At 40.2% G+C, this 15,171-nt stretch overlaps 1 protein-coding gene across 1 annotated transcript in view; it reads right to left on the minus strand.

The window, feature by feature from the left end:
• PREX2 (phosphatidylinositol-3,4,5-trisphosphate dependent Rac exchange factor 2) overlaps positions 1–15,171 on the minus strand; it is a 223,257-nt gene that overhangs the window by 34,237 nt on the left and 173,849 nt on the right. Inside the window, exons 36-37 of the mRNA XM_024572341.4 lie at positions 916–982; positions 476–666 (exon numbers count right to left, since the gene is read on the minus strand). Coding sequence (XP_024428109.2) covers positions 476–666; positions 916–982 — 258 coding nt within the window. The remainder of the gene's footprint in view (positions 1–475; positions 667–915; positions 983–15,171) is intronic.

Below are 15,171 nucleotides of genomic sequence, written 5' to 3' on the forward strand. Positions count from 1 at the left end.
ATAATTTTGCTAGGAGTGAGAAGGTAGTCATAACCCCAAAACAGCATCCAGCTCACAACATTTGGGTAATAGGGATCCAAACCACCGAAGAGTAGAAGGTTCACCAAATACAATGAAAAGCATTTTGTTTAACTAGTTGCATCAGTTCCTACCAAGCAAGTTACTACAGTGAATAAGGCTAATGCAAACTTTTGTGCCTAATGTATAAATCTTATAAGTATAAGGGTTATAACACTTTGGGTCACAATGATATAAATGCAGGATTGCATTCATTTGTATGAATAAATAGTCACAGAAAATATAGGAACTAAAGCTAGGAAATACTATGTAAGAATTATCTAATTTCCAAAATTTTCTTCCAAACACATGAGTTCTTTGAATGTTTCCAGTTATAATTTCACGTTGCCAAAATGTAAACCAAACCAGAGGATGAAATTGGGCACAGCACAGCTGCAGCCCGCGCACACTTACGTACCGGTGCACGCCGCTGTTGCACATGATGACGTGGCACGCCCCCAGCCTGCTGCACAGCTCCGACGACACCGACAGCAGCCCCACGCCCGAGGCGCTGCACGCTGTGTTCGCACAGGTGGCCGTGCGCTTGGACCTGATAAACGAAGCTACCAGGCGATAAAGTTCATCCAAGGCATTGAGAGGCCTCATGAGCTGCAGAAGAGACAGACAAACATGAAGTTCACATGTTTAGGGGGAAAAAAGCCTTTTAGATGGAATGTAATTTATTGTTGTTATAACTTTTAATGAATGGTCTAAAATATTTTATTATGGAGGTAACAGAATTAGAGACGACCAATACTTATAATTACATACACATTTCTCAAGAACAAGAGCAGAAAAACTAAGTAAGGGAGGTGTGTAAATGGTAAGGCATAAAGAAATGCTATGAGCTGTTTTTACCTTATCAATGTAGGCAGCCTTGGATGTGGAGTTGGGTGGTGAATTTGACTTGTCCAAGTAGAATGCTCTGTAACAGTCCAAAGAACAAATTATCATTTATTGTGAAAAAAGTTAAAATGCATGAAGACATATACAAGTTTCACTGACTTCCTTTTGAAGACAAATGAATAACCAAGTGTTGAACACTAGGGTGGGTGGGATTGCAAAAAAAAGTGAATCATTTTCAGTTCTGAAACAAATGTTTAAAGCTACCAGCAGCTCCATTCTATATTACGTGTCCTCAGAGAGATTACCCAATTTGTCTATGCCTCAGTTTCCTCTTTTATAATTTGGGGATAATATTAGCATCTACTTTACAAGGCTGCCAAGAAGATTACGAGTTGATGCAAATAAAATGCTTAGCACGCTACATAGCACAGAGTAAGTGCTCATTAATATTTGTAATATTTAATATTATTATAAAAGTTGAAGAAATATATTTTCTTGTGACTGCTGGAGGATATTATCCAGTTTTCATTATTGTGCAAGTGTGTGATTATAAAATAATACTCAAAAAACTAATTTTAAACAGACTACTAATGGATTATTCCAGACTGGAAGTTAAACCTCTTCAAGGACACAATGGTTCTCTTTTGTCGCCGGGGTGGAACTGGTAACTGCTACTTTAATACGCTATGTGGAATCCCACCTAGCAGTAATGTTGTTTGGGTTTTGTCTAAGATCAAGTAGCATGGACTAATCAAGTATTACACTTTAAGTTAGGAAAGCTTTAATAGTAACTTCAAGATGAAAATTAGCTTATTCAGCTCTCAAAGACAAACAATAACAAATTTTAAAACAGTTTAAAACAGTTTACTCATTATAATTCATTTTGAACTTGTAGATTTCCATTACCATCTTGGCACAGAGGTGGTCCCTCAAAGCTGGAACCCACTGAGATATCTCAGTAAGATGCCCCTATGCCCTTCCTCGAGTGTGCTGGGTGCACAAGTTCACAGACAAATTACTCTGCTCAGCCTGAATCCCTCAGCTACCTATTGGTTCTGAACACACAACACTTCCAGGAGTGTGGGGACCAGAGGGGCCCAGGAAAGTGTTCAGCTCAGGACGACTGGGTGTGGGAACATGAACCACTGAAAAGGGAACATCCACCAAGGGCCATGAAAATGGTTTCCTTTACCTGGTTGAGTCAAAATCTACAAGAACACAGGATGGAGAGCAAAATCCAAGGAATGTGAACTACTTTAAACTGTTCTGGACTTTCCCCAGCATCAGGAGAGACAACAATGACCGAAGAGGATTGCCGTCGCAAGAAGAGGACATGAGCGTGCATTGTGTGACCTACAAAAGGCAACGTGGCTGGAGCTCGGCTGGAATGAATTGAATGAGCAGCTTAGAAAGAAGCTTGAACAGGCACATTCTATAGGGCCGTGTAAACTCTGATAAAAATTTGCATTTTAACTTGTCCCTTTACCAGAAGACGGGCTGTTTTACATACACTTTATTGCTGCATATAAAAATCCACATTCTCCTGAAAGATCTGAGTGCCTTTTCATTTCAGTTATACAGGTACACATTTAGGCAAATACTGTGGAAAACTACGCATGCACTGCATGCTTTAACAATCTTAGCATTTTGCACTTGTTTCTCCTTTTAAAGAAATGAAACAGTACAGATATAGACAAGCCCTTTGCTGCTCACCCTTCTTCACTCCCATTCTGGTTCCAAAGGCTCCCTCCCCAAGGAACACACCACCCGGAAGCTGACACATCACTTCCACACTTTACAAGGTCACCCACGTGCTTGGCTCAAACGGAGGCACCAAAGAATAGCTGTTTCTCTTTACTTTTTTTCCTTTAAATCCACACATTCTTTCTAGGCCTACTTCCTCAAGAAGCTAATTATTTAATTAGCATTTTTAGTCAGTGTCCATCAGTATACTCCAGCCCGGAATTCTAGAATTACATCGACAGTACATTTTTTCACCTTGTCTTTGTATTGAGTCTTGTCTATATTTTTTTCTCTGATAGGTTCAGATTTTCTTTTTATCTTCCATGTTCTAAAGTTTAATCACAAAATGTTTAGGCATTGATTTATTTTTATTTTTCTAGAGAGTTTCAAAGAATGCTCTCAAAATGAGGCTTGTCTTCATTTCTAAAGTAATCTCTGCTATTAGCTTTTTACATAATCTCACGTGTATTCTCTCTCTTTCTCTCCAGACACACAGACACAGAAAAAACCATGTACCCTTTCTTTTATGATTTTATTTTTCCATTATTGCATTTTAGATGATTTGCTAAGTGATGCCTTTCAAATAAAAAACTGTCAAGTATGGAGTTTATCCTTTCTGCTGAGAATTTTATTTCAATGATTACCTTTTCTCTTCCAAGATTTCTGCCTATTCTTATTTAATTTCTACCACTAAAAGGTAAACTCCCCTATGAGAATGTAAACTTTCTATGTGGTTATGGATGTTATTTACTTTTGCTCATTGCTGCAGCTCTAGCACCTAAAATAGTATGAGCTTAATAAATATCCATAATTAATATTTGGACAAAAAGATGAATGGATTAAGCAAAAAAAAATACAACAACAACCCATAGACAGGCAACAGTATGGTGGTTACCAGAGGGAAAGAGGAGGTGGGAGGAGGTAGGAGAGAGTAAAGGGGATTAAATGATGATGGAAGGAGACTTGACTTGGGGTGATGAACACACAGTACAATATACAGATGATGTATTATAGAATTGTACACCTGAAACCTTTATAATTGTATGAACCAATCACCCCAGTAAATTCAATATAAAATAGTTGTAGAGAACAAAATAATAATTGGATAACTGACTCTATTTCAAGATTTTCTATCTTTTTTTAATGGATTGCAATCTTTTGTTTATATTTTGAACATCTAAAATATACTCTGCCAGACTATCCCGACATTTTAATTTCTTCTGAGTCAAATTTACTTTCAACAGTCAATGTTGTTGGCTCCTTCATAGTGTTAGTTCCCTCATGTGCTTTGGAATTTTGCAAGTTCATTTGAGGTGGGATAATTTTTAATTTTTTTAAAATAAAGCTCCATCCCCTATCTCTCATCAGGTTTCTCTTACAAGTGATTCTGTGCTCACTTTGTGCCCAGAGCCCCCCCACCTATAATCACTCACACGGTGCTGACATCTGGGTTACTACCAGCCGTACCCCTGAACCAGTGAATGACTTGGTTCAGTTCCCAGTTTAATGGCCACCTCAGCTTCCACCTCCGTCTCAGTCCCTCTTGCATCTTAAGTCCGCAAAAGCTACAGTCTCTCAGGAAGTAGCAGGGAGCTGGCTGTTCATCCTTTGCCCAGAAGTGAAGAGTCCTCCTCTACGCCCTAGCTTCAAACTGTGGGGCTGGCTCTGGATCTCCACCTAGTGTGGGATGACTTTAATTTCTCATTTCCCTGAAGAAGTTGTATGGGCCCCTCTTTCCACCACCAGAAGGCAACAATGGGGCCTCAGCCCAGCTTACAACACACTGCTTGCATTTCCATCCCATTCACAGGTCACTGAGACGATAAAGTGTGGCCTCAGCTGTGACTTTTACATATTCTGCCTTCATATTTCATCTAGCATTGATATGTGTTTGGAACAGAAGTGGTGCTTCAAAGCCAGAACCCACAGAGTCACCCTGCTCAGGTGTCCCCATGCCTCCCTCAGGTGTGCTTGGTAGCAAAAGAGTCAGGAAGTTAGTTAGCCTCCCAGGGTCTCAAGTACCGCATTTTTACACTGGATATTAAAACTGCCCGACGTATAGACAGCATAATGTTGGAGATTAATCAGTACATGTGAAGTGCTCAGTACTGTAGTAAGCAAACAGGGCTCATTCCGTAGACAACTATTATTCAAGTGCACATAGTAGGAGCCATATAAGCCAAAATGCCCTGCTTTCAAGGCCATCTCAAATGTTTTATGATCCATGTGAAAAATGAAAATTAAGGTAGATATTTGGCATCTACTTAATTCCAGGACTGGTGCACAAACAGGTTCAGGTCTAAAAGGAAAGAAATGTTTTTTGGGTCAAAGAAGAGTACAATTTAAATGGCTCACTCAGGAACGTTGGCTGTGGAAACAGCAGTTCTTTACGCTGAATAGTCAGGGAAGAAAAATATTCTGTAAAAGCAGACCAGGGACCGTTAGTACAACAGTACGGGGATTATCAGAGGGGAAGGGGAGGCGGGGAGTAGGGAAGGAAAACTCCACTGCTGGAACCTGCCACCACAGCTGGGCTCGTGGGACACTCTTCCTACTTTCCGAAAAATGTTCCTTAAAAACTAAAGTTAAAGGGCAGAATCACGTTAGTCTAATTCTGCTACATTCACTTAAAGTGACTTGGCGGACATCTTCCACTTTCCAATGGGGCAAAATATTTAAAAACATAGTTGATGAAGACAGCCAGTAGAAAAATAACTTTTATAGATTTAAAATAAATAAGTGAAACCTTTTTCAGAAACAACCTCATCTTTCCTGTATAGCAGAGCTAAAGTAGAAAAATCATTGAATAATATAACTGCACCCTTGAAAATACTCTTAGAAGAGAAAGGCTAACTACAAATTCAGAGTTAAATATATTACTGGTCCAGACCTGGGCAAGCAGCTAATATTTGCTAGTCCATGATTATAGAAAGAAACAAATTATTATAAAATATATCTATGAGCTGATGATGTCTAGAGAAAATAACCATGAAATATAGATGCCTTGTTACTCTCAGGAAATTTATATAGCCAACAAATATTTTAATCAATTACTTCTTAAAATAAAAATTTGGAATTGAGACCACAACTACTTTTAGGTATGCCCCATCAGGAGAAAAGTTTGTTCACCCAGATACTTACTATCCCCAAGGTTTGCAGGTATTGACAGAACTTCAGTATTTTTCAGAATATGACAAACTGTGGATGGGAAGTGAATTTCTAATGCACTTCTCTTAATTGCAAGTCCTACAATGCCCCTTAATCAAAATTTATGAGAAAGTTAATGGTAAAATTGGGTTAATGCCAAAACTGACCGTAGTTTATTATGCTTCTGAGGTTAGTAAGAATGAAGTCATGGTCTTTGTCTCAATGCAGAAAATTTGATTAAGACCACTTTGGAAGTGCTGCTCCTGTTTTATCGAAGCTGAACAGTAAGTTTCCTTTCATGCTGAATTCCATCAGGCTTCACTGGTACAATTTTATAAGTGGATACATTATAATAATATTTTTCATTAGTCCCTGTGGATTAAAACACCAATGGAAGGGGTGATAATGTTATGTTATAATCGGTACTGATATAAATATGCCCAAATCAAATAACTACGATGAAAGGAATCTTGAGCGAACTAATCTCCTACAATCTAACAGTGAAGACAAGTACACAGGCATCTGTAATGCAAGGCAGAAGTGACAGGTAAGTAAAAGGTGCAGGAAGTCACTGGGACATACCCACATGAGCAAGGGGGAAGGCCACATAAGAAAATGGCATAAGAGCTGGACTTTGACCCGTGGATGGGATTCTGGACAGGTCCAAACGGAGAAGAAGCATTTCAAGTGGAGGCAACACCATGAACAACAGAACAGATATAGAAGTAAATGGAGTAAATTGGGCTGAAGACAAAGTTCACGTAAGGAGGGAGAGAAAATGTGTGGCAAGTATGCTGGGTCCATATTATGACAAAATTAAACACCAAAGTAAAAAATTGTGATTAATGTGTTAAGCAGTGGCCCTGGCTGGTGTGGCTGAGTGGATTGAGTGCTGCCCTGCCAACCAAAGGGTCACTGGTTCAATTCCCAGTCAGGGCACATGCCTGGGTTGCGGGCCTGGTCTCCTGCTGGGGGTGTGCAAGAAGCAACCACACATAGATGTTCCTCTCCCTCTCTTTCTCCCTCCCTTCCCCTTTCTCTAAAAACAAATAAATAAAATATTTGAATAATCAATTTATTAAGCAGTAGAGAAGCAATACACAGTAAACACTTAGCTACCAGCAAAAATGTAAGAATAAAAAATATGTGATACATAAAATATGGAAATTTAGGGAATTCAGAGCTTCAAGAGATCCTGGAAATGAAAAACATCACTCAGTATTCATAACAAGACCATGGTATTGTAAATAGGGAATTGATATTTGTGACGAGAGAAAGAAAATGAGTTTGGGGAACAATGAGATGTAAATTACATACTAATTTAAGAATCAGGAGAAAGTCTTCTCAAATGGGGAAAGATTCAGAATCGTAGCTCTGTAGGGACCAACTGGCTGGTGCTCCAGGGATGGTCAGATTTTTACACAAAGAGAGACAATGCCAACAGCTTGAGGTAAAATATTGAAACTTATTAATTTTGTCATTGGAGATACACAGGGGTTACACGATGACAAATATGACATTCTTCTCATTTGGCACTTCCTCCCTCCCTTTTCTGGGTATGTTGGGTCATATGCAATTTTCCAAGAGGGATGATTAAGGCTTAAGAGCCCCCGGCGTTCTATTACAGGGAAGAATACCTACAGTATTCAGCTCAGATCTCTGCTCGGTTCTTTTCTTCTCCAGATCAATGCTCATGAGATCATCTCTATTTTTTTAATAATCATGGAAATTTCTCACTTGGCCAGACTCAGCTATACTTCTCCTAATATTATGTCCTATGCCAAAATATTCTAAACTGTGTCAGGCAGCTTTTGGACTTTAGCATTGACTCTGCATTTCAAAAAGGAACTGTAAGAGTGTTTGGTTAATTATGGTTATTAGTCATAGAAATGATTCAATACGTCATTATACAGTGGTGCGCAGGTGACTACAGGTGCGCATGGGCGTCTCATGAGTATTATTGTTAAACTGCATTTGACTGCTATAGCACTGAAATTAGGAAAATAAATCCACAGAAAATCTTATGAAAAGCCACTGATCTCTTGTACAAATGAGTATCACCAGACAGGTTCAACTCGAGCCCACGTACGGGTAAAGAACACACGGTGAGTGAGTAGGCAGGCGTGTGGTAATTTGCACCGACCTCCACGCCAAGCACCTTGCGTGCCTGTGAACATCAGCCTTGACTTCTCCAAGCAGGTTTTACTGAAAGGTACGTGAAGAGAAATCCTGGATAATGAGATCAACTTGGATTGGCTTGGTCAAATGTGTGTTCTGGCTTGTCAAAAATGGAGGGGACTGTCATTAGAGAACTGCCTATTACCAATTAACAGCTACATTCCTACCTGAGCGTTAGGGAGAAACACTGTCGGGAGGCTGAGGAGACAACTCTGTAACGACAGAGGACATGGCTTTCCCACGTCAGGAGACCTCTCCGATGCCCCAAGGGCAGCATCAAGCATCACGGTGTCAGAGGTAACGAGATGTTTCCCACTGCTCCCCCCTGCTGCCCCTGGCCTCGTTTCACCCCCCCCCCCCACCATTGGACGGCCTTAGTCAGCAACTTGACTGGACTGCAATTCTATTCTCTGCTTTCCAAACACTCCTTTTCTTCCCTTTCCTCTTGTCCCCCTTTTCACGAGTCTGCTAGCGTGATGTTCCTCCCCTGCACCTGCAATGTGTGTATGTCTCCACAGGCACCACCTGCTATTCGAATCCTGCATTAGTCTACATGTTTGCAAACGGTGATGCCACGGCCTAGCATTCTGACATGCCCTCGCTGCGGAAATACCCAGAAATAGCAAATCTCTGAAAATAAGAAAATCTTTCCAAGAATAACGCTTAACTATGTTAAAAACAAAACATCTTGAACACCCAGAAAAAAAAACAGTGAAGTTCATTCATATTTCTCTTTTTAAATTCATTCAATTTAATAGCATATCTCTAGAAAGTGTGGCACTTCCACGTTAAAGGTTAATTATTAGGTTTAAAATCACAGCAGTCTTATATGGCTCAATTTTTATTAAGATGACAGGTTAGTCCCTTCTCCACCATGTTTATATTCCTCATTTGCTCCAGTCAGCCTTCAAAATTACCTTTCTAAAGCACAGATACAAAACTGGTATCACTTCACTTAAAATCATTTGAAAGTCATTTAAATTTCCCCAGCATCCAAAGGCTAAATTTGGGCATTTGATGCCCCGAATCCTAACAAACCACTGACAGATCTCCCATCCCCTCTCTCCCCTCTTTGCCCTGCCATTTCATGCTTCATTCCCCCCACACCATCCCCATGGAAATCTCCCCTCCTCCTCTCATAGTGTGCCCTCCGATGCAACTTCTGCCTTACCTCCTACTGCTTGGCAAAATTCTTCTGATCCTTCAAAGTCCTGCTCAAATATGACATCCTCCTAAGAACTTCTCCACTCAAACACATTTATCTCACTGTATAATACTGAGTTACACTCACTCTGTCGTCTTTATTGAACTTCATACTGTTGGTAGGCAGAGACTCATTTCTTTTTTTTTTTTTTCATTTTAAAAATTTATTTTTAGAGAGCAGGGAAGGGAAAGAGAAAGCGAGGGAGAGAAACACCAATGTGTGGTTGGCTCTCATGTGTCCCCTTGTGGGGACCTGGCCCACAACCCAGGCATGCACCCTGACTAGGAATCGAACCAGCAACTGTTTGGTTTGTAGGCCAGCACTCAAACCACTGAGTCACACCAACCAGGGCAGAGACCCATTTCTTAAAATTTGCAATTCCACAACCAAAGACAGTGCCTGACACATAGCCTTGATATAGTACATATTGGAATTGAATTTTATTTCATGAGAGTGATAAAGGAGTTAAAGTCACCATAGCATCAAGTTACTAAATATACATGTGACCTAATAGAGGGAAAGAAATATATTAAATATATTAATTTTAAAACCAGATAAAATAATTATTATACATATTAAAAAAGATTTTTTGTCTGCAAGGAGGACTCTTCTTAAGCTTATAGGACAAGTATTTAACAATCTTCAGGACTTAAAATCAGAGAGAAAGGGTATTTAATAACCCCTCCTCAACAAGGGACAACTTTGATTAAGAGAAAAATATTCATATAGAACCTTAAAAGCCTCACAACAGTGTTGACTTTACCTGTAAATGGTGCTAGCAGGAAATAATACAGCAAAGTCCTTTTTTCAGTTTTAAATAAAAAATATTAAAATAAGCATAATTTAGTACTATTACATTATTGTCACTCTGAACACTCTCGGGTTCTTTTTTCCTCTCAGGAACACAGGTCTGTACATGTCTAAATTCCAGATCATGTATTTACTTATGTGTTCAATAAACAAGTCATAAGTCAGACACAGTGCCAGGCACTGGGGACAAAAGGGTGAAATAAGAAATATTTACCTGCAAAGAACCCATGTTTGAGAGAGGGCGACAAATAGGTAACCCAGTCCAGTGTGATGGGTGACATAAAAAGGTTTAGCAGAGTGCCACAGCGCATTAGTGAGCACGTTAGGATGAGAAGTTATTAGGCAAAGAGAAAGAAGGGTCTTTATGGCACAAGGAGAATCTTAACAATGAGAAGAGGAATAGTTCGTTGAGACCATGGACCTTAAGTCTGGGCAACACTATTTAATTCCCTAGAGAGGGGGAAGGAATGAGAAATGACACGAATGAATGAATGAGCAAGGAAGGAAGGAGGAAAGAAATACAGGAATAAAGAAACAGAAAGAAAGAAAGAACTTGAAGGATGAAAGGAGGTAGAGATAAATGGGACAGAAGTCAGGGGCTGGAAGGAGGCAGCAAGGAAGAGAGGAAAAGAGGGAGGGAAGGATGGAGGGAGGAGGAGAGAGAGTGCTTTATGCCTTTTTTGGTAATGGATTCTCCCACAATGAATTAGATGGAAGTGAAGAATAAATCACGTGAAACTTAAAAGAAATTTCCCCTTGCCTTAATTGCTGATAAACTACTGTGAATGTGTCTAACCTTCCTGAAGTCCTTGAGGCATTCAACAACAGTTGAGAGTAATAAAAATTATTAATCCTACACAACGGCTTTCTGGACATAAGGATGTGTTCTTAATGCTTTTCATTCAATGACTTCAACCAACATTGCTTGAGCATCTACTGCAGTATAAAGCACTGTTCCTTGTTTTAGGAATACTGCAATGAGCAAGAGACAAAGCTCATTCCCTAGGAAACATGAACACTCCTCAGGTGAGAACGCATCCTTCCTTCCCTGGTTAGTGTCTGAAGAGTGTGACTCCAGTACCCTTTCTTTGTGGGAAAACAGAAACTCCTAATGCTGGTTCTTCCTAAATCAGCTTTTCTACTACCAAGCAACCCTGTCCCCTGTGTTGTTTCCAATAACATTTCTTCACCCAGGCACAAGACTTGCTCTCCCTCCTTTGGGATCTGCTCTTAGCTCACTTTATAATTTCCATCTCTGGTTAGAGATGGAAACACATATATGAAGGCGACATCTCTCACCAGCAACTATTTATTTTAAATCCTAGCCTATTCTTCTAGCTCAGTGCCACTCAAAATGTGTTTCATTGACTTAAAAAATCGCTAGCAGGAATTTAGAAACTGCATCAAAATTTATATTGCCTCAACACCCAAGCATTCAAAAACACGTGTCTTACTGAATGGGGCACAGACCAGCGTGGGAAGCCCTGTGTTGTGTGATTGCAGATCAGTCACACACAGCAGGACTGCATCGCAACACATCATATTTGAAGGTTACTGTAAACCAAAAGTGTATAAAAACAGAAATCAAACACAAGCATTCGTTTTTGCTTAACACTTGTCATCTCTACAGGTTTAATTGTCAAGCAGAAGTTTAAAAGCTGGTGGCTTAACTAAATTAACTAGAAAAATATGATTGGTAATATTTATCCATAATTTACAGATGACAACACAATCTCACTGGAGTTTTCTCAAGAAATTGCTTTTAAATCTTTGCTTCCCTCTATCGGCATATCTCTGTGAGACTGGATTTCTTCTACTAGGAGGGTGGTTAAAACCAGCCTGGAAAGACTGCAGAGGCGCATTTTTCCCCTGTAGGCTCCGCCGCCATTCCAACCCGACCCAGATTAGTCACCACAGAAGAAACTAGCTCCTTTCTCAGGCTGCACACTTCAAATATTGGAATATGCAGTGTTGTTCAAAGTACATGCATATGTAAAGACACCAAATATGGAGAATTGTGATGTCACCAATAATTTATTTTTGGATGCGGAATAACAAAAATGACTCTCACGGCACTTATTTGTTCCCGAAAGCATCTGGTAGCATTCACGTTCAGCAGAGCAGAGTTGAATGTGATACTTTCCATTTTAATTACACACGGCATTGAAAGTTTCTGCTTCCCACACCCTCACTGGAGGTACTATCATTGGAGAAGGTGCTGCAACCTTGGTCATAGCAGAGTCGGCCAACCACGCCTTCTGTCTTCAGGCTAAACCCAGCACTGGAAGCACAGCTGATATCCTGGATAGTTTTCCACAATGGCTTCTATCCTCTTATAGTTCTCTGGTATGAAATCAAATGCAGTATTGGGGTCATTCCCATGAGTATCTCTGTGCACAAATGAGATTCTTCCAGCTCCGTTTCGCGTAGCTGTTTTACGCAAGTGCCTTCTATGTTTTCCACACTGGGCAGTGAGGTCAGCTGCCCCAACACCCAGCTCCTTGGAGCAGCCCTTCATACTAACTTTATTCTTCGAGTAAGCTCCTTTGCAGGAAGCCCATGAAACCCACCTTCAGAAACAAGTTTTTGCTACTCTTTACATTAGGCAAGTATTGAAGACTGTACAAGCCCCCTCTCAGCTAATATTCATAGCAGCCTAAGAAGCACCACTGGTTCCAATGGACAAATAAAGACATCAGGCTCAGAGATAGTAAGAATTTACCCCAATCATATAGATAGTCCGTGGACAAATGGGGACTGGAGTCCAAGTTTGGACTCACTTTTATCAAAGAAGATTTCACATATTTGTGTTGTATTTAACTCTTGTAAGCGACTACAACTTCATTAAATCATTTCCTTAAGCCATACACATCAATACTGAGCTCATTCACTTGTTGGGAGAAGCAACGGAGCATTAGAATAAAAGCCTATGCTTTGGAGCTGAAAATATCTAGTGTGAGTTTTGCCTCTGCTGTGCAGTTCACTGAGTTTCCGCGTGTGTGAGGTGCTATCACCTGGGAAATCTCATGCACTATCGTGGTTTTAACTATTACCTCTGTGTTAGTGACTCCAGCCTACTGGATAGAGCCTCTTGGGTTCAATCCCATATCTCAAATCCAATTCTATTCAATCTCTTGACACTCTCAATTCCGAATCCCCAATGAATTTCTCCTCTGGTTTTGTCACTGTATCAGATAATGATACAGGCACACAATCCAGCATGTCTGTCTCCTTCTCAACACACAATGTATTCTATCAAGAAGATTTTTTTTCCTACCTCCCAAATATTTCTAAAATCTATACTTTCCTCTCCATTTCCATTTGCTTCAACAGCTTCCTAACTAATCTCTCTGACTCTAGTCCTATTCTTGCCCCTATTTTCTCTCAGTAGGACCACCTGGATACTCAGTTTAAAATGCATGACCCCTCCCTCTGCACCAGATAAACCCTACAAGTGAATCAACTCACTTACAGGCGTGTGTCTAAATTCCTCAGCTGGTGTCTGAGGTCCCCCGTGGCCTACTCCTGCCCACCTCTCCTGCTTCCTGTCTGCCCCTCCTCACCCATCATGGTTCTGCAATGACTTTGCTCATACTGTTTCCTCCCCCCGAAAGGGCCCCTCTCCCCTCCTTCACCTGGTCCAGTCAAAGCCATCTGACAGCACTGCCCCGTGCTGAACTCTGGCTCTTTCCTAAGTCTCCTTTTCTGCACGCCCTGGGCATCCATCTTCTTACCTTTGCCATGGTGTTTAGTAGTGTCTCAAAATAACCTGTCCACTGCATGAACGGTGTTCTGCTGAAGTCATCAGGTCACTCAGGAACCCACCACCCTTTCTGGTTCAACTGCCCAAACTTTTGGGCCTTTGTATACATACAAACAATCATTAATCATCAATGAGTAGATGCCTTATGAGCAATGGGTAAATAAAAAAAGAAAAGAAGGTGAAAAGGAAGAAGAGATATACATAAAAAGAATATAAGACATGACGTGATAAAAACTGTAATGTAGGCATTGAGGAGAACATGAATAAAAAGATTAACTTAGGGAGGGTGGGAAGACCTCAGGGGGGCTGGATTGTGAGGTATGCCAGGAAAGATGGGTAGGAATTAGCCAACGCAACTGAAATTAGAGTCATTCTGGCTAAAATGACCAAAAGCCAAGCAAAGATATGTTTTACTGTCTTCCCGAATGACTGTCAGAATCTCATAAAATTGAGTCGAACTTGGCCTTGCACTGAAGTCATGTGGTCCGTGCTAATTTTAGGAACATAACGCTCAATTCTTCACACAAATCATGATTGTTAGTAAGTCCACATTAATTTCTTCTAAGGTACAGTTATGTTTTTTTGAGTCAAAAGCTCTGGGCCCCTGCTAATTTCCTCCTTTGTGCAGAAGCAAAGCTCTGAGGGGATAATTTGTGATCAGTCCTCCACCTTCTGCGGTACATCCACCAAACACAAGAAGTCTGAAGTGTCAGCCAAAGGATCCGAACAAAAGCAATAGAAAAAAATTCACTCAAAGAACTTGACATGGATGCCTTGGATATGGTTTTTGAAGGACTGATTGTCCTTCTGATGGGCTGAAAAAGTCAGCAGAGTTAAAAACACAAATCAATCTCACTTCCAGAAGCACTGACAGTTTTTCCTCACAGAGGGTATTTCCTTAACTGAATCTTCAGGTCAGGCTATTGGATCCTTAACACCTCCAGCCCTCATTTATCCCCAAGGAAATTCTGAGCACAAAGCACTTTGCGTTTCCCTTTGCTTTAGTGAGAACAATGGGCTTTCTTAGCTTAGAGACAGAGGTGACTCAAAGGATTCATTTTGAAGATGATTTTACCTGCTTCTGCTTGTAAGCCAGGATATCTATTCATCCTTGATGAATATTATCACAATAAAAGACTTATCACAAAATGTAAAAACACAGGTAAGTAGCTGAAATCTCACTTGCTGCTCTTATCTCAAGATTGTATTAGAAATTCCTCCCATGTAAAAGTAAAATAAATATTAGACTTAAGTACAACTAGCAAACGAATTAGTCTGAATGCAGATAAGAAAAAGTGCAGATAACTTAAATAAAATTATACGCATATAAATGCTGCTATATGACACTCTCAGAGAGCAATGGTAGTGACATTTACTAGAATCCTAGTATTTTTCAAATAAAGACAAGGTATGTTGCTCTCCA

This window comes from Desmodus rotundus, chromosome 8 (genome assembly GCF_022682495.2).
Source record: "Desmodus rotundus isolate HL8 chromosome 8, HLdesRot8A.1, whole genome shotgun sequence".
NCBI lineage: Eukaryota > Metazoa > Chordata > Mammalia > Chiroptera > Phyllostomidae > Desmodus > Desmodus rotundus.